At 38.5% G+C, this 24503-nt stretch overlaps 2 protein-coding genes across 5 annotated transcripts in view; one reads left to right on the top strand and one right to left on the bottom strand.

The window, feature by feature from the left end:
- Positions 1–12464, bottom strand: part of PIGX (phosphatidylinositol glycan anchor biosynthesis class X) — a 34434-nt gene extending 21970 nt beyond the window's left edge. Inside the window, exons 1-2 of the mRNA XM_058556529.1 lie at positions 12119–12464; positions 9623–9686 (exon numbers count right to left, since the gene is read on the bottom strand). Coding sequence (XP_058412512.1) covers positions 9623–9686; positions 12119–12464 — 410 coding nt within the window. The remainder of the gene's footprint in view (positions 1–9622; positions 9687–12118) is intronic.
- On the top strand, positions 12439–18067 carry CEP19 (centrosomal protein 19). 4 transcript variants are annotated; one of them, XM_058556038.1, is made up of 3 exons: positions 12439–12584; positions 14874–15070; positions 15663–18067. In XM_058556038.1, the coding sequence occupies exons 2-3, from the start codon at positions 14935–14937 to the stop codon at positions 16022–16024; spliced, it is 498 nt and encodes a 165-aa protein (XP_058412021.1). In that variant the 5' UTR covers positions 12439–12584; positions 14874–14934; the 3' UTR covers positions 16025–18067. The 4 variants fall into 4 exon arrangements, with proteins under 4 accessions (XP_058412021.1, XP_058412019.1, XP_058412020.1 ...); XM_058556036.1 differs by having other exon boundaries at positions 14871–15070; XM_058556037.1 differs by having other exon boundaries at positions 12439–12796.
- Positions 18068–24503: the final 6436 nt, after the last annotated feature.

The raw sequence follows: 24503 nt of genomic DNA, 5'->3' as shown, positions 1-24503 counted from the left end.
TCCGGCCATGCTGAGGCCGTGTCCCACATACAGCAACTAGAAGGATGTGCAACTATGACGTACAACTATCTACTGGGGCTTTGGGGGAAAAAAAGGAGGAGGATTGGCAATAGATGTTAGCTCAGGGCCGGTCTTCCTCAGCAAAAAGAGGAGGATTAGCACAGATGTTAGCTCAGGGCTGATCTCCCTCACAAAAAAAAAAAAAAAGAACCTTAGAGGCAAGCAAGTCCTAACACTGTCATAGCTTTACCAGGAAACAAGGCTGCTCTAGAATAAAAGAGTTGTAGATTTCCAGGAAGCATCATCCTATGCAAATGATAAGGTCATTATTCATGGAGACATCAGCTAAAACATCAATGAATGTAAATGAAATATTCACGGTAATAGCTAAAACGCTGCCAAAGTAGGAACCACAAAAACCAGGAGCAAATTCTGCCAGAAGAGCAATAGACCTTACTGAGCCCACACAGCCAACCAGTGGTATTGTGGTAACTAAACCTCCAGTTTGAACTAGAGGGAATATTCTTCTGCTTCCTAAATGTTAATAACAATGGAACTGGAGCATTTAACCAGCCCAGTATAACTTCCAAAAAGAAGAGACTTATGATAGAGTCAAGTTTCTAATACAGAATTATTTTAGGTGTTTTGAAGTTAATTTTTAATAACATTCATGTGTCCCTATGACTAATGTCTCAGCAACAGAAGGAGAAAATGAAGCTGTGTGTACACTCGTTTCATTGGAAGGCTGGGGGAATAATTTCTCATCACTAGAGATATATACAAATGACTATCTGGAGCCACAATTAATCAGACAGTTCTATGAAAAAGATTTGGAACTTATTAACAGGCTTTCCAAAAACATCCTTTGTTTAGAAAGAGTTTCTAAAGATACTTATACTTAGCTACAGTATTCAAGCAAACCGTAATTTCTCCTAGTATCTATATTTAAAGTATACATTCCATATTTTAACAAATTAGCCACAAGAAAATAATCCCATATCCTCAGGGGAAAAAAATTAACATCAGTGGCATCTAAACTATAGTCAATCCTGTTATTTTTAAATGGGGTTAAACAAATCAAATGTAACCCTACCTTGTTTCGGGAATATGAAAACTGACACATGCATCTTAAAGAATAGCATTCCCTTCAAACATGTGAGCTCTTCAACAAAAAATGAAATAAACCAGGTGTCTGTGATTCTGTTTAATCACTGGTGGCCATTATACAGGTTTTGCAGTTCAGGGACAGAGAAGGGGCTTTTGTTCCCTTTGGACATAACATAGTCAATGCACTAACAATTATATACATTCAAACTTATTTTAAATTCAATCTTCAGCGGTACTGTAAGTAGGCTACTGCGTTGTAGTTTCCATATAAGTTTATTACTTTTCTGTATTATTTAAGAGTTGCTTAAAAGTATGCAAATGTATAGTTACTAAAAGAGCTAATTATTTCCTCCTCTCCCCCTTTGAAAGGAAGGGGCTTCAGTTGTTCCTACTACATGGATAGAACCATAATAAACAACTTACTTATAATTTTAACATAAGTATTGTGATATGTTAGTAACAATCTTGCAGCTTGTTTTTCCCAAGTTCATTTTATTTTTATCCGTTGAGCATACTGCACTACCTGTTTTAGGTATTTTCATTATATGAAATCTGACATGTGTCAGAGATGATTTAATCTATTTAAGTGTTGAACTGCTAGCAGAACTTGTACATTCACAGGAGTTCAGAATTAGTAAGGCAAAAAGTTCACCAGTGTTTAGTTTTATATTGAGGTGCTCAGGATGGAATAAAGTGGTTATTATAATAAAAAAAAAAAATCAATAAAAGACAGACTTCTGGAAAATCCCCCAAAACCTTAAAAACAAACAACATATGTCTAAATAACTGATGTGTCAAATTTCCTTTTGGTTTCAAAAAGAAATTAGAAAATATATTGAACTAAATGAAAATGAAAACAAATATGTCAAAATTTGTAGGATACAGCTCAAGCCCTGCTTAGAAGGAAACTTACAGCTTAGAAAGATACTTACATTAGGAAAAAAGTCTAAAATCAATGACCTAAGGTGCCACCTTAAAAAGCTAAAAAGGAAGAGGAAATTAAATTCAAAGTAAAAAGGAAGGAACTAATAAAGAGCAAATATCAATGAAATAGAAAGTAGACAAGCAATAGAGAAAAATCAATGAAATATTTTCTTTGCAAAGATAATAACATTGACAAATCTCTAGATTGATCATGAAAGAAAGAGAAAAAGCAAATTACCAGTATCAGGAATGAAAGAGGGAACATTACTACTCAACTTCTACATATTAAGAGGGCAAGAAAGGACTATTTAAATAATTTTACTCCAATAAATTAAACAACCTAAATAACAGACAAATTCTTGGAAAGAAAAAATTACCAAAATTGACAAAAGAAGAAAGAGAATATCAAAATAGCTCTGTATCTTGTATTTATAATAAAAAAATTTAAAGCCTTCCCACACAGAACACCTCAGGCCTAGATAGCTTTATTGTTGAATTCTATTAAATATTTAAGAAAGAAATAATACCAATGCTACACAATCAAAAAATAAAGAAGGAAACATTCCCCAACTTATTTATCAACCAAGGCTGGCATTGCCCTGACACCAAAACCAGAAAAAGGCATCACAACAAAAGAGAAGGACAGATCAGTATCCCCAATGAACATAGAAGTAAAAATCCTTAACAAGATACGAGCAAATCAAATCCAGCAATATTTCAAAAAGATAATACATCATGACCAAGTGGTAGGTTTATTATTGGAATTGTCAAAGTATATACTTCACCATATTAACAGAATTAAGTAGAAAAATCGTATGATCCTCTCATAATAAATGCAGAAAAAGCATTTGAGAAAACCTAACACCCAATCATGAAAAAAACTTTCAGGAAACTAGGAACATAAGAGAATATCCTCAACTGATAAAAGCCATCTACAAAAAACCTAACACAAATATCATACTTAATGGTGAAAAACTGGATACCTTCCCTTTAAGATTAGAAACAAGGCAAGGATGTCTGCTCTCACCACTTTGACTCAACATTGTATTAGAGATTCTGGCCAGTTCAATAAGACAAGAAAAGGATATTAAAAGCATACAGATTGTCTTTATTTGCAAACCCATGATCATCTATGTAGAATATCCTAAGGAATCTACAGAAAAGCTACAGGCTTTGATAAGTAATTTCAGCAAGGAATCAGGGTACAATGTCAACACAACAGTCAACTGTATTTTTATTACCAGCAACAAACAAGTAGAAATGAAAATTTTAAAACAGTACTCTTTACATCAAAAAACATGAAATACAAGGGGCCAGCCCGGTGGCGTAGCAGTTAAGTTCACACACTCCGCTTCGGCGGCCCGGGGTTCACAGGTTTGGATCCTGGACGCTGACCAACATACCGCTTGTCAAGCCATGCTGTGGCAGCATCCCATATAAAGTAGAGGAAGATGGGCACGGATGTTAGCCCAGGGCCAATCTTCCTCAGCAAAAAGAGGAAGACTGGCAATAGACGTTAGCTCACAAAAAAAAATGAAATACATAGGGGTAAATTCAACAAAATATGTGCAAGACTTATACTTTGAGAGTTACAATATTGTTAAGATAAACTGATAAAATCTAAATAAATGGAGATGCCATATTCATGCACTGGAACCCTCATTAAGGTAAACATATCAGTTCTCTACAAATTGATCTAGAGTTTCAACAGAATCTCAATCAAAATTTCATGAAGCTTCTTTGAAGAAATCTATAAGTTGATTCCAAAAGTTACATGGAACCGCAAAGGATCTAAAATAACCAAAACAACCTTGAAAAAAAAAGTTGAAGGACTTAGACTTCCTGATTTGAAAACACCACATCAAGCTACAGTTACCAAGATAGTACTTCACTGGCATATGGATGAACGTACAGATCAGAGGTTGGGAAACTTTTTCTGTAAAGATCCTAATCATAAATATTTTAGGCTTTATGAGCCACATAAGGTCTCTGTTGCATACTTTTCTTTGCTGTTTTTTTTTTTAAATCTTTAAAAATGTAAAAATCATTTTTAGCTCAAGAGTGGTACTAAATACGTCATGCACAGGATTTGGTCTGTGGGCTATAGTTTGAACAGAGTGCACAAATAGATCCTCACATATAAGGTAACTAATTTTAAACAAATGTGTCAAGGTAAACTTGATGAGGACAGAATAGTCCTTTCACCAAATGATGCTGGATCAACTGGATATCCACATGGAAAAAAAAATAACCTCAATTCTTACCTAACAGCATACACAAAAATTAATTCAAAATGGATCATACCCCATACAACACTTCTGAAAAGAAAATTTCCAAGATCTTGGAATAGGCATGGATTTCTTACAGAGAACACAAAAACCATGAACCATAAAAGAAAAAAATTGATAAACTGGACTCCATCAAAATTAGAATTCTTACAACTCAATAATAAGATGACAAACAACCCAGTTTAAAAATGGACAAAAGATTTCAGTAGACACTTCACAAAGGAAGATATACCAGCAGCCAATAGCATATGAAAAGATGCTCAACATCATTAGTCATCAGAGAAACAGAAATTAAACCCACAATGAGGGGCCGGCCCCGTGGCTTAGCGGTTAAGTGCGCGCGCTCCGCTGCTGGCGGCCCGGGGTTCGGATCCCGGGCGCGCACCAACGCACTGCTTCTCCGGCCATGCTGAGGCCACGTCCCACATACAGCAAGTAGAAGGATGTGAAACTATGATGTACAACTACCTACTGGGGCTTTGGGGGAAAATAAATAAAAATTTAAAAAAAAAAAATTATTAATAAATAAATAAATAAATAAAAAATAAACCCACAATGAGATACCACTACCTACCCACTAGAATGTCTAAAATTAAAAAGACTGACCATACTGGGCATTGGCAAGGATGTGGCAGAAACAGAACTCTCATACATCGCTGTTGGGAATATAACAGGATAACCACTTTGGAAAACACTTTGGCAGTTTCTTAAAAAGTTCAACACATATCTACCATATACCCCAGCAATTCCACTCATCCATATATACCCAAGCAAAACAGAAACATGTCCACACAAAGACTTGTACACAGATGTTCATTACAGCTTTATTTATCATAGCCCAACACCAGGAAGGAGCCCAACGCCACAGATATGTGAATCGATAAACAAATTTCAGTACTCGGCAACAAAAAGGAAGAAATTACTGCCATGCAGAACATGGATAAATCTCACTGACATAAGGCTGAGTGAAAGAAGCTAGATATCGAAAAGTATATACCATATGATTTAATTTATACAAAATTCTAGAAAATCTATACAGTGACAGAAAGTAGATCAGTGGTTGGCTAGATGTGGGTAGGTGAGGGAGAATAATTGCAAGTAGCACATGGTTATTTCTGGAGATGATGCAAATGTTCTATATTTTGATTGGGGTAGTGGTTACATGCATATATATAATTGTCAAAACTCAATGAAGTTGATTAAAAAAAAACACTGTGAAATAGTACAATTATAATTCATATTTTACCTATAAGAAAACAATGCATTGTGCTTAAAACATCCATGTTACTCTCTTCACAGAAGAATTGTCACCTCTAACTCAAAAAGTGTAGGGAAATTCTTTCAGGCTTTATATAAATACATGATATTAGTTTCTGGTTCTCAGATAATCAATAAATTTATATTAACTCACTGCTCCAAGAACACAGCAATTTCAAGAATTAAACATCAAAAGCAGCTGTCGAGACCTTTTTTTTTTTTTGCTTATATTCTTTCAAGTAGTCTGAGGTAATTTTACAAACAACATTTTATTTTCCTAATAATTTGCATTCATTCAAAGAATTTTGAATAGTATTGGTGGTATTGTTATAGCCTATTTTTGCCCAAAAATATAATTTCTAGTGATGTATGCTAATCATAGAACATGCAAATCAAATCCAAAAGTTCTGTATTAACATCTGAGAAAACAAAAATATTTTCCCTCTTTACAAAAAGAAAGAAAGAAAACCAAAGAACTGAGAGACTAATCAACTCATCCAAGAGCCAAGATTCAAACCCCAGTAGTTTTACTTTAAAGCCCACATTCTTAGCCACTATTTCATTCTGTTTCTATACAAGTGGAATATATTTATAATCTCCTTTTTTCTGGACACTATATATATTTATGAGCACATAATATTTTATAATAAGAAAAAACATATATATTTAAAAAGATAGAAACTCTTCAGGACCTCCTTCCCAGATGACATTCAATCCATTAATCAGAACATGCTGGGGCCGGCCCCATGGCTTGGCGGTTAAGTGCGTGCACTCTGATGCTGGCGGCCCGGGGTTCGGATCCTGGGCACGCACTGACGCACTGCTTCTCCGGCCACGCTGAGGCCGCGTCTCACATACAGCAACTAGAAGAATGTGCAACTATGACATACAGCTATCTACTGGGGCTTTGGGGGAAAAATAAATAAATAAATAAAATTTAAAAAAAAAAAAAAGAACATGCTGGATGTATTTGTTAATCTTTAGGAAGTCATTCACTAGCTGTACTATCTTCCAGTTCATATTGTTCATCTTGTTCACAAATATAACATGTAAAACTTCGTCAAAAGTCTTGCAAAAAATCATATATACTATAGCTATAGCATTTCTCTGATCCGCCTATCTAGTAACTCTATAAAGGAAATAAGTTTGTAATAAATTCACGCTAGTTCCCAGAGACCACCATTTCCTCTTCCGTGTTCACAAACCATCTTTTTAATAATCTGGCCTAGAATTTTGCCCAGAATCTACATCAACTAACTCACTCCCAGATTATCCAAAGATTACAAACAGAAGTTCACTAATCATTAAAGCAAGTTCTTCTACTGAAATGAGATACAGTTCATCAGAGAGAGGAGACTCTCTCCTGGTTTGTAAATAAACCTCATTTATAGTAGTAAGGCCCTTTTGTATAATTCCCTTATGTATTCTGCACTTTAGTTTCCTGCTACCAATATCTGCTTGGCCCTTTCCAGAGTGGAAGTAATTCTTCTTGACCAAGAAGACAGAAATAAGAGGAGCTAACAAATTCTACTTTCTATAATCTGTTAATGTTTCCTCGCCAGGAAAACCTAGCAGCAAGACTACACTTGCTCTAAACATAACTAAAAAGCCTTACTCATATTTTCTGAAGGTCTCAAATAACTCAGAGATTTCTAGGTTCTGGAGCTATTCTTGCGGGTTCTGTCACTCCATCCTTGGTTTATGTCCTGCTTTTTATCTTCAGAACTTACAAGTGGACAGCTACTTTTGCTGTCCAATAGCCTCTGCAGACACTTCTTTCTTGCTTATTGGAATTACTTATGATTGCATTGTTAAATTTGCATTATTTTGTATCTCCCATTCCTCCTGAGAATACATCCCAATTATCTTCAAGAGAGAAGCTATATACTTGGCATAATTACCCTGACATTGCTTAAAATGTGTCTGGAACTCTGTCAAAAACTCCTTTCCAAAGTGAGTTCCCTCCCAAAATCAGTTTTATTACTTTACAGTCACATCTCCTCCTTGACTGAAATGATACTGCCCAGCTTGATCATCTATGATTATTAATAATAATAGCTAACATTTCCTGGGTATGTACTACATGACAAGCACAACATTAAGGAGCTTTCCATATAGTATTTTCTGATTTAATCTTTACAACTCTAATGAGGACATATTATCACTATCCAATGTTACTGAAAAGACAGCAAAGACCTAAGTAACTGGACTAAAGCCACATAGATTCTAAATAATAAAGCTACATTTTGAGTCCAAAGCTGTCTGAGTTAAAAACAAACAAAAACCCAAGTTCCTTCTACTATACCTCCTAGCCATTCACATGTAGGCTACTTCTGAAGAGAGAGGAGAGTAAGATGTTTTAGTTTAAGTTTAGTAACTTATAAAATGAAATGATTTTAAAAATAAATGTATCAGAATTTATAAATCAAATATCTGAGAATCATAACAAAGTAATCACCTTGAGAAGCTTTCAAGTTCGGGAAATTTTCTTTCTTTTTTTTTTTTTTTTGTGAGGAAGATCAGCCCTGAGCTAACATCCGTGCTAATCCTCCTCCTTTTGCTGAGGAAGACCGGCTCTGAGCTAACATCTGTTGCCAATCCTTCTCCTTTATTTTTTCCCCCAAAGCCCCAGCAGATAAGTTGCATGTCATAGTTGCACAACTCTCCAGTTGCTGTATGTGGGACGCGGCCTCAGCATGGCCGGAGAAGCAGTGTGTCAGTGCGCGCCCGGGATCCGAACCCGGGCCGCCAGCAGCGGAGCATGCGCACTTAACTGCTAAGCCACGGGGCCGGCCCTCGGGAAATTTTCTAATGGAACAGTTTCTACAACATTTTATCTTTTAAAAAGATAAAAAGTCTTTTAAATATCTTCAATACTGGAAAATATTTATTTTTGAGGATAATTTCTATTTTAGAAACAGCTTGGTCATTTGAAACCAAGTCTTGTAAATCAGAAATAGTGATTTAGGGGCCAGCCTGGTGGCATAGTGGTTAAGTTCACATACCCCGCTTCAGTGGCCCAAGGGGTTAGTGGGTTGGATCCCGAGCGTGTCCCCACACACCGGCTCATCAAGCCACACTGTGGCAGCATCCCACATACAAAATAGAGGAAGACTGGCACAGATGTTAGCTCAGGGCCAATCTTTCTCACCAAAAAAAAAAAAATGGTGCTTTAGGGTTATATAATATCTTAGTACAGTTACACATTGCTAAACACAGGGACATGTTCTGAGAAACGCATTGTTAGGGGATTTCATCATTGTGTGAACATCATAGAGTGTACTTACACAAACCTAGATGGTATAGCCTCCTACACACCTAGGCCATATAGTACTAATCTTATGGGACCACTGTCATATATTTGGTCCATCACTGACTAAACTGTTATTATGCGACGCATGACTGTACTTGAAAACATGGCTTTGGAGTAGGCTAATCCTGAATTTGAGTCAGAGTTCTATCACCCCAACTTCTATTAAATTATTTAAATTCTCTGAGCTCTAGTTCCCTCATCTGAAAAACAAGAAAGGTATCATCTATCTCACAACCATTATGAAGATTAAACAGAATATCGTATATATAGCTTCTGGCATATATAATATATATGCATGGTAAAAAATAAACGTTTGTTTTCTCCTTCTCTTCTCCAGCATTATTTTAATCATTATTTCAAACTGTGAGCCACATATGATAAATCTGTCACTTAAGAAAGCAAGTGATGGCCGGCCCCGTGGCTTGGTGGTTAAGTGCACGCGCTCCGATGCTGGTGGCCTGGGTTCGGATCCCGGGCGTGCACTGAGGCACCACTTCTCCGTCCATCCTGAGGCCGAGCCCCACATACAGCAACTAGAAGGATGTGCAGCTATGACATACAACTATCTACTGGGGCTTTGGGGGGAAAAAATAAATAAATAAAATCTTTAAAAAAAAAAAAAAAAGAAAGCAAGTGATTTTTTCAGTTTATCCGCTTTTCAACTATTGATTTTTTTGCTCTAAATTATATGAAACAGTATTTTGATGTAAGTAGAAGTTGATGGGCAACTTACCTGTGGAAACCATCTTTGAAAACTTCTTGCCTCAAAATAATTTCAGAACAAGTGGCCCTTATGCCTATTAAGAACCAAAAAAATTTTTTTAAATAAAATAAGCACTCAACGAAAGAATATTTAAATAATTACAAAATAATTGTTTAGACGTTAGTTACCTGGAAAATCTAACCAACGTAAAAGCAAAACAAAAAATTTTTAAACTTAAGTAATTTGAGCTACATATAAATCTATTTCTAGTATAGCATAGGGGTTAAGTACATTGACTTTGGAGTTAGATTGCCTAGTTTCAAATCCCAGTCTGTCACTTAATAGCTGTGTGACTTTGGGCAAGATAGTTTATTCCTCTACTAGTGGTCATGAGACTTTAATATATGTAAAAGCACTTAGAACAGGGCCTACCACATAGTAAGTTGCTCCACATAAGTGTCTGCTATTAATATTATTTGATTCAGATGATCCCAGGACACCAAAAAGAACAGAATAGCTAAAGAGCCAAGAAATCTCAGTTTTAATCCTAGCTCACTGCAACTGTGTATCAGATACACACTAGCAACTTCTCTACTGTACTATCCACACCTATAAAACTGAGAAGGTGGTACATTTATGCCTTGTGGAGATGCTGAGGGTTTTAAAAAAAAAAAACTAGAGGCTTTTCAAAGGTTCAAAGGGTTCCTTTATAAACTTAGAATAACCAGAAATCTCACTATACTGACTCCATGCAGAATTCAGACATTAAAACTATCACTCAATGTCTGCATCATACAAGTAAATATTCAGTTATTAACGATCACCAACTCCTCCAGGCACCTTGCTACGGAACTCGACTCCATCTTCAAAAGCTGGAAGTGTGTGGGAAGAACATTAAAACACACAGAAAACCAAATACTACTGTATGTTGCTAAGCCCATTACATGTATTCCTGAAAAGATACATGAAAAAAAATGGAGATGAAAACATTTTAAATATACAAGGAAAGGAAGGAAAAAAGTATGGAAAAAAACTTATTAAATAATATCTATATGACAGATGCTCTAGTTGGGGCTTTCACATGTGTTTTAACTTTCACAACCTAGCAAAAGAGGCAGGCAAAATTATTGCCATTTGTACACAAAAGAAAACTCTGACTTATAAACAGTTACTAACTGGCTCTGGCTCATACAAGTGAGTAAGGGACTGATTTCAAGCAAGATTTGCCTGACTTTTAAAGTCTAAGTATTTCCATTCTCCTAGCTATTTAAAGAAATACTTATTTGCTTTGGAGAAGCATATATAATCTTTTCCCAAATAACTTAGGGTATCTCTTGTACAAATCCAGACGTTTCTTCATCATATTTAACTTTAATGGGGGTGGAGTGGAGAATAAGAGTTTATATCTACTTCTAAATTAAATTTTTAAAAAAGCTAAAATTAATAGGCTTAAATTCTATCGGGATATACACTAGAGAGTAGTAAATCACTTTTATCTTGGGATGGTAGAAAGGCTAATTTACAAGCACTATTGCAAATACCAGATGATGATTTTTAAGTCAAAAGTACCGCTTCAAAACCAAGTTGTTGCATCGAAATTCACCTTCAAGATTTTTCCTCTTAAATGACTTCATTTGGTTATTGTGGCCTGAAGTGGCTCTGGATATTGACCCTTTTTTAACCATAAAATGCCAGTGCTGGAAATCTTGAGAGATCACCAAGTCCAGTTGTCGAAAACTTCTTTTGGGCCTCATAATCCTTTCCTCAAATAAATTTGGGAACCTAATATGTAAACGCTCAAAAGTGCTGCCTTGGTTGACAGATACGAATCTAATATCTTCATTTTACAGATGGAGAAAGCCACCTGGTTTGTACTGACTTTCCTTTCCCTATGAAACATCATCGCTTTATTTTAATTACTACTGCACGTATCCGTCTCCTGCACTACACCGCACGCTCCACGAGGCCTGGACCCACAGCACCTAGCACAACACTCCGGTCCACGGACTCCGACCCAAACAAATAAATTCACTCGCCTGTCCAGCCCGGAGTCATAACGAAACCCCAGCCCCAAAAATGTTCGTAAACCATAACTAGTTGTCTTCTCCTTCTCACGCCGCCCGAGTCTCTGTATTCCGGATTGGGATCCTCACACGTCACGGGGCACTGAGGCCTTGCAGGCCCCTGCTGGTCAGAAGCTTCACGCATCCCAAGACGCTCCACGGGTGTCCTTCCTTTACAACGTTTTAGTGATGGTGCGGCCAGTGCCGCCTCTGAATGACCAAGTCCGACTCTCCAGAAACCCAGGAGCTGCCGCAGAGCAATGCGTTGGGGGGTGAGAGGGACATGTGGCCTTTGTCTTTAACGTGCTCCAGCTAGGGTCACCCTACAGTTCTAGGGGTGCGCGCCGGGGTGCAACAAAGCACTTTTGCACACCCCGGAGGGGGCCGGGAGTCGGGACGGCTCCCCACCCCATGGGCCCCCCAAATCCCGCCCTCACTCCGGCAGCCCCGCCCCTCTCCTTACCAGCGTCGGCAGCGAAGGCCGTGGTGGGCGAGCGAGTGAGCCGGGCCGCCTCCCAGAGGACCAGCCAGGCCACCACCCGGACGGCCACGGCCGCGGCAGCCAGGACGCCGGAGAAGGCGCACCAGAGACGAGCGTGCACACGCCTCACGCCGCTCCTGGAGTTTGTGACCCGGACGGGACACTCAGTGCGCGCACGCCGGCGGTCCCACAGTTCCCGGCGCCCCGCAGCCGCGGCCCCTGAAAGTTCCGGCGTCGCGGGAGGCGTCCGTCCTCGCCCCCTCGTTTGCTCCCGTCTCCGCCCCGCCCCGCCCGCTCGGGGGCGGGGCGAGGAGCGGCGCAGGCGCATGAGGTGCGCCGGCGCTGTTGCTGTGGGGACGGGATTGTGGACCCCCAGCCGGGCCCTGACCCCAGCATGCTGTCCTGGAAGCCGGCTTGCCGAGCTCCCGACCTCCACTTCCGCTTCCAGGTATTTGCGGATCCGGGCCTGCTCCCGGAGAGTGCACCCTACTGTCACGTCTGCGGGGTCGTGGCTGTCGCCTGTCCCTGCAGCGCCAGGCCCCGCCCGGCCTCCAAGTCAAGTGCTTCTCTGTGCACCGCAGTTGGGTGAAAACAACCCCCTTACGGCGGTTTTAGACATTGGCGTGCAAGAAAAGATGCACTTTCTATACTTCTCTTAGGGTAAGAAAGTCAGCCTTGCACTAGTGGGGACGTGAGGGAGAAGATCGTCTACCTGTTGGCAAAATCCGTACAATTCTAGGTGCTGTGGGGCATGCTTGGCAAGATGGTGGCAGTCACTGATCCCTGAGGTGAGGAGTATTAATGTCTAGGAGGAAGAGTTAGGTAAATGTGTCGTCTGTCTTCATGAAGCGAATTGAATCTCTAAGTAGGCCCAGAGAGTATCTAGTGCAGGTTGGAGCGGAACAGAGGGCCTGAGGACGGATGTCTCAAAAAGGAAAGATGTCAGAAGATTATCTAAAACTGAAAATCGCAGTATAAGCATGCTATTAAGAAATACTGAGATGAATTTTGGAGGAAACAATTGAAACTGGTTGCCTATGGAGAGGGAAAGGTCAGAGGACAAGAGATTTTGTTATAAACCTCATAGAATTATTTTACATTTTTAAACAATACAAACATTACCTTAGTAAAAATAGAAGTTAAAATTTAAAAAGAAGGAAAAGAGTCTGTAGTCAAAAAACTGCATTATTCAGTATCAGTTGCATAGCTCATTCATAAGTACAGCCATTTGCTTGAGTGTGTGGAATTCACACTGTGCTCAGTACAATCTCCTAGAAAGTTTACTAACAGACCAATTTTTAGAGAGGTGAACTGGGAGTAGTAATTGTTACAAAAATAAATAAATAAGAAGAAAGAGGGGATGGAGTGGGATCATTGCATCAGATCAGAGGCAGAGCACAGTAATTTGAAAAAACAGTTCTTTATATATGATTAATTTTCTAACAGTAAAAATTCTCACATCCAACAAGAAGGGGTGAATAATGCAGATTATGGTATATCCATAGGACGAAACACTTGGCAGTCATAAAAATTTACATTTTAGTAAAATATTTAATGACAAAAATCACATAGATCGTTAAATTTAAAAGGCAGGAAATAATATGTACAATATAAAAAAACACTGTTGTTTTAAAAAGTGAAACTGTATGCCTAGAAAAAAGACTGGAAGGAGTCAGTGATTCTTTTATATATTTTGCCTTCTCCCCCTCCCCCATCACCACCCTTAGTTTTCTACAATGAATGTGTATTAAATAACTATATTCCTATAGTGATTTTGTAGCAGAACTGAGTTTATGAAGATATTGTCACCCTATGTTAGGTTCCTTGACATTTGCAAATCTTCTTGAGAATATCATAATGACATCTAAAGCAGTCCCATAATAAAGTGTATTTTGGCATTGGGGACAGGGAAGGGAAGAGGGAATAGAAAGTATTAACTTGCAAAACAACTGTGTTTCTTGTAACTGAAAAAACATCATATAGTGAGACAAATAAGTTGAAATAAAAGCCATGTAAGCTTTATTGCCTTGTATATGTCGAGGCTGATTCTGCATCGGATCTGCCTTTTTGATCAGACTTCTAGACTGTAAACACGTAGAGGATGTACGGGGGCTGTGTCTTATATTAATATATTGAATTAAACAAGTATGTATAGAATGCCTACTATCTTCCAGGTATTGTGCTGGGATATTGTGGTGAACAATGAATATGTTCCCTGCCCTCATGGAGCATATAGAATAGAAGGGAAGATAAATGATTAGATAAGTGCACAACACAAACTCGATGAGTAAAATGATTAGGAAAGTGCAAAGGAGACAGATCTGATCTGGTTGAACCTCTCAGGACATAATGTTTAGGATTCAAAAATTCTTACTACCTTGACATAGAGGATGCTTGTACATACTTGTTTAGTTGGTAAATAAAAGAGATCCTGTAAGTCGATTCTTAGGCTGACGCAGGGATTCATATACAATGTTTGGTTACGAGTACAGTACACTAAGAGGTCCAGACTGAACTGCATTTCCAGGCTCATGTGTGAACAAACCTACACCCCTCAATGAACTAGAGATCCAGCAGACTAAGGATAACCCAAGGCCAAACTGAACTTTCAGGGTAGCTCTTGAAATATTGAGCATGATAGGCTGAGCATGCATCTCTAGAACTGGACTAGAGCCAGATCTGCTGGGGAGGAGAGAGAGTGATTTATCCAACACTTAATTTTTTTCCACTTTAGCAGGAAGTCATTATATGACTAACACATCTTCATCAGATTTCCTCTGATTTACCCTGAAGTGTATATGATAATGATGTGCACTGCCAAGAAATGTGGAATTAGGTTCCAGCCTCCAGCTATTATCTTAATCTATGAGAATGAAATGAAGGGAAAAACTCGCCAGCGCATCATGCCAGTCCGAAACTTTTCAAAGTTTTCAGGTACCTCATATTTTATCTTGCCTATCTTAAATATTCTCTAAATTACTTAATAAGAATGACTTGAGTCTCACGTAATGGAGTGACACGGCTTTCAGAGTTAGACAGATCTAGATTCAAATCATGACTCTTTCAGGGTTAAATTATTTACTCTCAGTGAGCTTCTGTTTCCTAATCTGTAAAAGGAAATTGATAATCCCACCCTTTCAGAATTGCAGTGTGGGTTAAATGAGATAGCATTATTCAATAATATTAATTCCCTTCTCTCCCTCCAAATGTGTTTTTTGTTTATAGTCTTGATATTTTCTTAGTACCAGTTCTAATATCTAAAGCTGTAATACTGCTTTTTCTTCTCAGACATTCTCTCTAGTTGAAAGTGTTTAACATCTTCTCAAAGTAACTTTAAGTTAAGGAAATCAAAAATACATCCCTCTTTCCCCCATCACACTCACAGCTCAATATAAAGGAATAGTTCTGCAAAATAATTCATTCCAAAAAAGCCACTTAGCTACTTGGCTGTAATGGCAGATAATGCTTTCAGTAGTTTGTGGTGTATATGTTGTGTGTGGTATATAGTTTTGTTACTCTTTCATAGATTGCAGCAGAGCTGCTGAACAATTAAAGAATAATCCACGACACAAGAGCTACCTGGAACAAGTATCCCTGAGGCAGCTAGAGAAGTTATTCACTTTTTTACGAGGTTACATGAGGGGCCAGAGTTTGGCAGAAACAATGGAACAGATTCGACGGGAAACAACCGTTGATCCTGAGGAAGACCTGAACAAACTAGATGACAAGGAACTTGCCAAAAGGAAGAGCATCATGGATGAACTTTTTGAGAAAAATCAGAAGAAGAAGGATGATCCAAATTTTGTTTATGACATCGAAGTTGAGTTCCCACAGGATGAGCAACTGCAGTCCTGTGGCTGGGACACAGAGTCAGCTGACGAGTTCTGATATCAAAAACTCAAAAAATTTATTGAGCCAGCAGAAAATCCATGTTTATGCAAAGAATGTAGATTGGTTCTAGAAAAATCTGTAAAGAACACTAAATGTACATGTCGGGTCATATTTGGATTGAGCGTGTTACTTTTCAAAACCAGGACACGTATAACATTACTGTGTAGGTGCATGAGGAATATAGGAAAAACCGAATATAGGAATCTGCCTTTAAGGAGCTTACAATCTAACTGGAAGATAAGTCAAAAACTTGTGAAAAGCTAATATACAGTATTAGGCAGCAAAAAAATTAGAGCCAAATGCTTGATAAAGGTTAAAGAGGGTCGGAGCCTAGATCACTGTAGGGTAGAATAGTCAGGGAAGAATGTCCTATAGTGGCAAGACGGGAATTTGCCCAACCCTTGAAATGGTATTATTTGGATAGAAGGTTATAGAGGATTCCAGATGAGAGAAATTGGAAGAAAAAAAAAAGGGACGGGGGGTTTGGTAAAGAGATAGGAATTAGAACATTTTATTTGAGGAACAGTAAGCAAATTATAGTTTGATAAGATTGGAGGATATAGTTGGTTACCAGGGGATTATCTTGTATACCTTATGTCTTTATCTGTATTTAACTCTGGAGTAGAAGAGTACCCCTGCAGAATGCCCTGCAACTGCAAGGGAATGTCATTTGATGGACAACAGGGGAATGCTGCCCCTCCGGTATCAGGAAATATATACGAAAGACATTCTGAAACCCTGAACCTCTTCCCGTAAATAAGAGGTTTGTTTGTAAAATGGGAAATCTGCCCGTAATAAATGAACAATAGGTACTGCCAGTTTAGGCCTATTCGTGAGTTTGGATCTACAAAGAGAAAGTCTTTGTTGAATAAGCTTATCTGTGTACAAATATACCTTTCTTCTTATTAGAATATTATTTAATTGGTAGAAATCCTATCTTTTTTGCAAGGAAATTATTACTCAATAAATAAAACTGTAAAAATTATTCACTCTTTCTCCCTGTCACTCCCTACTCTCTTTACCATTAAAAGCCGCATTAAAGAGATCGTTCTTACAGTGATATCACCAGGGACTTAAGACAGTTGTGTCTCGTATGTATATTTGCCAAAGGTAGCAAAAGAATTTTCAAAATTGGAGATCCTTCCATATCTACGTAGTATTCCACTGTATAGATGTAGATATATTTTAAAAGTTGACCTTAGGTTGTTTTCCCCTTTCACTATTACAGCCAATACCCACAGCAGATAACCTTGTATAGTCTCTATTTTGCACATGTGCAAGACCATAAATAACGCCTAGAGAGGAATTGCTGGGTATGTGCGTTCTAAATTTTAATAGTTACTGCTAAGTTGTCCTCCAAAGAGGTTCATCCATTCATTCGTTCATTCAGTATATGTACTTAATGAGCAACTACTAGATGCTCAGCCTGTACCGTTCTAAAGTCTGGGAATACAGCAGTATGCACAACAAAGTTCTTGCCTTTACAAGGTTTACAGTCTAGTTGGAGTGGGGAGACAAACATAGATACATAGGATAATGTCATGTGATAAGTGCTCAGAATTAGAAACGGTAAAAAGAATGCCGGAGGGGATGGGAGCCACTGTTTTCAATAGGGTGATGGGGTGACATTTGAGCAAAGGCCTGAAGGAGGAAAGCAAAAATTGATGTGCATTTCAGGGGTAGTGGAGAAAGGTGAGTGCATGGCTCCCAGGGCTGGAGTGTGCTTGACATATCTGAGGAAGAGCAAGGAGGCCAATGTGGCTAATACAGATTGAGCAAGAGGAAAATGGTAGGAGATGAGGTTGGTGATGAGTACTTGCACGGTACTTACCGTGAAGGTTGTACCAACTTAAACCATCAGCAGTACATGAGAGTACCTATTTCCCCATATGCTCATCAACAGAGACTGTTACCAAACTTGTTGATCTTTGCCAATTTTATAATTTAAGAATGGTGTCTTACAGTTTTAATTTGCATTTCTTTTATTATGAGTGAGACTAAATATCTTCATACATTTAAGAGCCATTTTTTATGATATAACTGTTATGTCCTTCTTCTGTTGGGTTACTGGTCTTTTTCTTACTGATTTATAAAACATTTTTTATTAAGGAAAATAGTCCTTGGTCTATATATGAATTGCAGATATTTCCACCTTGTCATTTGTTTTTTGACTTTGTTTATGATATTTTTTCCAGGCAGATTTTTTTTTTAGTCAAATTGATCAATATTTTTCCCTATGCATTTTGTGTCATATAGAGAGAGGCATTCCTCACTCCAAGATGTTTTTTTTAGTCCCATGATTTTTTCAGTATTTTTTTGGGTATAAGATGTGAGATATAAGTCTAACTTTACTTTTCTCCAGATGCCCATCCAACTGTCCGAACACCACTATCTATTGAATTACCTATCTTTTCTCCCATTGATTCGAAATGCATCCTTTATCTTATACCAAGTTCCCATATGTATCAAAATAGTTATCTTTTGATTATGTTAATATCTGCAGCACCCTTCCCAATCCATGCTTTTTTAAGGTTTACTGAGCACATCTCATGTGTTCACTAAATTAAGAGCTATAGAAAGATACAAAATGGGCCATAACTTTTGCCTTTGAGATCTTAACACGGTTTAGCCAAAGCAACAAAACTAGCGTATATGAGATAGAGGTACTGACTATAATTGGAGCAGAAGCAAGAGATAATGTGAGCTGAGCAGTTGTGTGCTTTTTTCTCCATGTATCTTGTCCAAAGCTAACTCTTTTGCTGAGCTCTTTAAAATTTTTTTCCATTATAAAATTAATACATATTTAATATTCATTATTTTTATAATTTAGACAAATATCAGAGTGTAAAAGCAAAATGGGAAACTTCTCCCCTCACCTTCTCTCCATTCGCACTCTGCAGAGAAATTGGCTTCCCTAGAGGACTCTGGATCCCATCTTCTCTTGTGACCTCGCTTCATCAATTATTCATCTCTTTCTATGCCCATCTTTCTCATTTTCAGCTTCATTCTTTGCTGGCTCATTCTCTGCCGGCTGTAAACATATGTAAGACCCTGCCGTATTAAAACAAGAAAACACTTGACATCTCCTTGTCTTTCTTTTCCTAATACAGCATCTAACCAAATTTTAGTTCGTCTAGTTGTTAGGTAAATCTAGCCCTTGCCACCCCCACTCACCTGCCCTGCTCTAAAAGCAGATCTGGCTCTAGTCCAGTTCTGGAGATGCATGCTCAGCCTATGAAGCTCAATACTTCAAGAGCTGCCCTCAAAAAAAGTTAAAGAAAATAAAGGAGAAAATCTTCGTGGCATTGGTGCCTTAGTCAGCTCGGGCTGCTATAACAAAATACCATAAACTGGGTGCCTCATAAACAACAGAAATTTATTTCTTATAGTTCTGGAGACTGAAAGTCTGAGATCAGGGTGCCAGGCTGGTGGGTTTCTGGTGAGAACCCTCTTCCAGGTTGCAGACTATTGACTTCTTGCAGTATCCTCACATGGTGGAGAGCAGACCCCAGCAAGCAAGCTCTCTCCTGACTCTTTTAAGGGCATTAATCTCATTCATGAGAGCTCCACCCTAATTGTCTCCCAAAGGCCCCATCTCTTAATACCATCATATTAAGGAGTAAGGTGTCAACATACAAATTTGGGGAGGATATAAACATTCAGTCCATAACACTTGGGTTAGGCAAAGAGGTCTTAGAATTGACACCAAAAGCATGATCTATTAAAGAAAGAAATTGATATATTGGACTTCATTAAAATTTTAAAATTTTGTACTCCAAAGACAACATCAAGAACAAAAAAAGATAATCCACAGACTAAAAGGAAATATCTGCAGATCATATATCTGAAAAAGGACTTGTATCCAGCATATATAAAGAGCATTTACAACTCAGTAATAAGAAGAGAAAGAACCCAGTTTAAAAGTGAGCTAAAGATTTGAATATACATTTCCCCAAAGAAGATATGCAAATGATTGATAAGCACATGAAAAGATGCTCAACATTACCAGCCACTAGGGAAATGCAAATTAAAACTAAAATGAGATCCTACTTCACACCCGCTAGAATGTCTATAATAAAAAAAGATAATATGTATTAGTGAGGATGTGGAGAAATTGGAACCGTCATGCATTGCTGGTGGGAATGTAAAATTGTACAGCCACTTTGGAAAACAGTTTGGCAGTTTCTTAAAAAGTTACACATAAACTTACTGTAGTACCCAGCAACTCCACCCCTAGGAATCTACACATGAAAAATGAAAACATATGTCCACCCAAAGACTTGTACTTGAATGTTCATAAAAGCATTATTCATACTAGCCTAAAAGTGGAAACACTCCAAATATCCGTCAGTTGGTGAGTGGAGAAACAAAATGTGCAATATCCATACAGTAGAGTACTATTCCACAATAAAACATTATGCTAAGTGAAAGAAGCCAGACACAAAGGACTACATATCAGATATCCATTTATATGAAATAGCCAAAAAAGGCAACTCTGTAGAGAAAAGCAGATTACTGGTTGCCTGGGGTTGGGGCTGAGGAATGGGAATTGACTGCAAACGGGCATGAGAGACATTTTGGAGGTGATGGAAACACTCTAAAACTGGATTGTGTGATGTTTGCACAATTCTGTAAATTTACTAAAAATCATTGATTTGTGTACTTAAAAACAGGTGAATTTTATGGTATATATATTGGGGTATATAAGTTATACGTCACTAAAGCTATTAAAAAATAGGAAATAGAATCAATGTCTACAGATCATTTGTTCTAAGAATGAACAAGAGGGGGTCAAAGATACATGTAAAACCTCTTTGAACCCAAAGAGAGATGGAGACTGAAAAAGGTTGGAGAAGGGACCGAATAAATGCATTCATTCAGTAAACACTTTTTTTTTTATTTCTTTATTTTTTCCCCCAAAGCCCCAGTAGATAGTTGTATGTCATAGCTGCACATCCTTCTAGTTGCTGTATGTGGGACGCGGCCTCAGCATGGCTGGAGAAGCAGTGCATCGGTGCGTGCCTGGGATCCGAACCGGTGCCGCCAGCAGCGGAGCGCGTGCACTTAACCACTAAGCCACAGGGCCAGCCCAGTAAACACTTTTTGAGTATTTACTCTGTGGAAGCTCCCCAGGACATCTGGAAAGGGACAGCTTTAAAGACGAGAGAAGACTGATATAATCCATTATGATGCCAGGGGCAGGTTAAGGTTTATGATTTCAGCCTTCTCCCTAATGTACCAGGCAGAGCCATCTGGTTATAATGAGCCTGAGGAGGCGTTAGGGGAGAGAGTGAGGAGATAGGGTGAAAATGAGACGTGAGCAGAAAGACCGTTGTTCGATGGAAGGGTGAGGTTGGATGAGTTCAACACAGATGGAGAAAGCAGACTGGGGGGGGGGGTCAAACGAAAATCTACAATCCAGGAGTACAAACTAAAAAGGATCCACCCCATCCTCACTTCCTCTCCCCTAAAAACAAAGTAACAAAAGAACTTCCCATGGTCAAATTAACAATCAGCCTTCAAGCTGATTGGGCTTTTATGGCTATAAAGTCCTTCTGTCAATGGTTCACCATTTCACACTATAGCAGATACTGTTGATTACTTACCCAACATCCTTTTCCCCTTCTTCATTGCCTGGAGAAGCCCAACATTGTTTGTTCAGGTATAACCCCTCCCACATAAGTCTCAGATCCAGAGGCAAATCCTGATTGTTCTCAATAAATCCCAGTGATTCCATGTTGTTATCTATGATTGGTTTAGAGATGGGCATGTTACCTAGTTCTAGCCAATGAGATGTGAAGGGAGATGTACGAGGACTTGTGAAAAAGGTGTTCTCTATTTGTTGGAGGAAAGAAAAGTCCCCTCTATTTCCTGGACAAGGTTGTATCTGAATGTGACACTTGGAAATACTGCAGTAAATCTGTGGCCAGCCTAAGGATGACGCTAAACATTAATGAGGGCAGAACAAAGTGAATCACAGAAAGATGGAGCCAGAGCCCTGGCATACCGCACCTGAGCCTGCCCTACCTTTGGGCATTTTGTTATATGAAATAATAAATTTCCCCATTTTCAAGCCAATTTAAATTGATGTTTTTCTGTTTTTGCAGCCAAAATACTTGTGACTGTTAACAAAGGAACAAGCCTCTTCCACTGGCCTCTTCCTTTTCTGGACCCAATATGGACTATCGGTGTTTCAAGGATAGGTCCAGAGTCCCCTGAGAAGAGATTGATACAGTGGACAGAGCAAAGCATAAGGGATTGAGGAAGCCAGGCAACCGGCAAAGGCAGCGCAAAGCAGTGGACCTTGGAACCCAAGGGTGGAGGGAGTCCCATGGAGCCAGGAAGGAGCTGAGTCAAATGGGAGGGGCTGAGCAATGACAAGTACCAAAAAGGGTGGCACCAGAGGGCAGGGCAGGCAAGTTGTGACAGGTGAGCTTGGGAGAACACAGATAAAACAATTGGGTCAGAGAAGGGAAATGCTGAGTTAAGAGATCTCAGAAGTTTAGCAAGTCCTGGCGGTGATGAGATGCAGCATCTGAACTTTCCAGATCAAGACTGACAGAGAGAGAAGTCCATAAAATCAAAAACGTTATGGAGTCTTGTGAAACTAAGGAGTCTGGAGGAGCAATAGCTCAGATGTTGAAAGATCCTGGGAACACTGATGAGGGGCAAAGGGGAGAAGAGAACCAGCCATATCCTAAAATCATTTTAGGTATAAAATGCTTACTATGGTTTTGGGCAACTCCATCAATAATTTGAAGAAGAAAATGTAAAAGGATGAAATTAATAGTAGATGTTTAGAAGGAGGGAGAGAAAAAATACAGAGGAGAAAAGTAATAAAAGATTAGAGGGTTTGATTTTTTTTCCGAGAAAGTCAGAAAAAAGTTCCTATATGTACTCCACCAAAAGCAAAAAACCAAACAAAAAATTGGCAGTACATGTTCAAGACAGACAGGATATTCTTTAAATTGCTGCTTGTTCCTTACCTAAATATGGACACCCTAATGTATGATTATGGATCCAGGAACCTTTCAGTTTCTGGCAGGAACTCTTAGGTTAGCAAATTCCATTCGGGCTGCCTTCTTGACCTTGACTTCGTTAATAGTAGCCTTATGTCACTGAGACAGCAAAATTACCATATGCCTCGATACTTGAAAGGAAATTTTAACCAGAGCCAAGCATCTTTCATCACTACTATTAAATATTTGTTGATTCCATTGTCCCGCTTCCCAGTTATCAGATACTGGGTACTACGTAATTTTCACAGTTCTGATCCGATGCATTCTCCACCGACAAGAAACTTAGAGGTATCCATTATTTCTGATAATGAACCACAGAAATAGAATGGATAAATTAAAATCCTCACGTAATCCTTAAAGTTCATTTTATCCAAACTTTCAATCTCTTTCCTCATTTTATCTCTTTTCCTTCCACTCTGCATCAAACACTCTCACCCTGAAATTAGAGTTATCAACATAACAAAAGAAGTTTTGAGAGATTTATGTTTTCTCTCTCTCATATCCACTGTTTACTATTGGAGAAGTACTAATACACTCCAAAACAGGGGAAAGACTAACAGGAGAAATATATAAACTTTATATTAAAAAATATAAAATTTATATAAAATATGTATATGGAAAATATATAGACTTGTTAAGAAAAAATATCCAAAACTTACAAATAAAGCAAAAGATGAGGGCCACACATCTTTTCAATATTTTCCTGCAGCATTGTTTAAAAGCTTTCCCACGGATTACTTAATTTTCTAGGACAATGTATCTGTGTTTGACTTTGCTGTTTACTATTTGATTAGAACCCAGACACTGTGCAATTACATGTTAACCTGAAAATTTCTGTCCAGTAGAAAAGATAACCTATAGGTTTATTTGCCTATATGACATTAACCACTTTTGTATCTAACCTAGCCATCTTATTCTATCATTCCTTTGTGAGAGCCTATAAATACTTAGTTCTTCAAAATACTTTTTGAACCAGCTTTACCCCTCTTATTAGTCTCCTTCATCAATGAGTTAATAAGTCAGGTGTTCATCTTATATTGGTATGAGAGGTTTTAACTTTGAAAATTATACTTTGACATCTGATAGCCCATATGATAAAAGGATTAACATCTTTTTAGTCTTTGGGGGCATGCTTTTGATATGATGGGATGACATTTTAAACTTCCGACTTTTTGACATTGCCACCTATGAGAGGAGCTGGGAACAGGAAGCAGGAAAGAGTGGAAAGCTTGAGGCAAAAGAGAAAGAGGCCAAGTTGAGAAGTCAGACAAATAAAGAACGATTGCCATATGAGGGGTTACCCGCCTTTGAGTCCCCGCTGGCCCAAGCAAGCAAGCTGTGTCACTATCTTGCTGACACCACCTCTGGGCACGCGCACCCGAGCACTGCCAAGTTAACCAGTGGGACTCCAGAATAGGCAGCAATCTGGTTGGAAATGTTGGAGGTAGGGGTAGTAG

The sequence above is a fragment of the Diceros bicornis genome, chromosome 15 (assembly GCF_020826845.1).
Source record: "Diceros bicornis minor isolate mBicDic1 chromosome 15, mDicBic1.mat.cur, whole genome shotgun sequence".
Taxonomy (NCBI): domain Eukaryota; kingdom Metazoa; phylum Chordata; class Mammalia; order Perissodactyla; family Rhinocerotidae; genus Diceros; species Diceros bicornis.
The sequence above is the reverse complement of the archived record's forward strand: the minus strand, read 5'-3'. Positions and strand labels throughout refer to the sequence as shown.

Bases quoted from the DNA above. Each gene is read 5' to 3' on its own strand.
- CEP19 (XM_058556038.1), top strand. From the start codon at position 14,935: ATGATAATGATGTGCACTGCCAAGAAATGTGGAATTAGGTTCCAGCCT. The intron at 15,071-15,662 runs GTACCTCATATT...ACTCTTTCATAG, and splicing joins AAACTTTTCAAAGTTTTCAG to ATTGCAGCAGAGCTGCTGAA.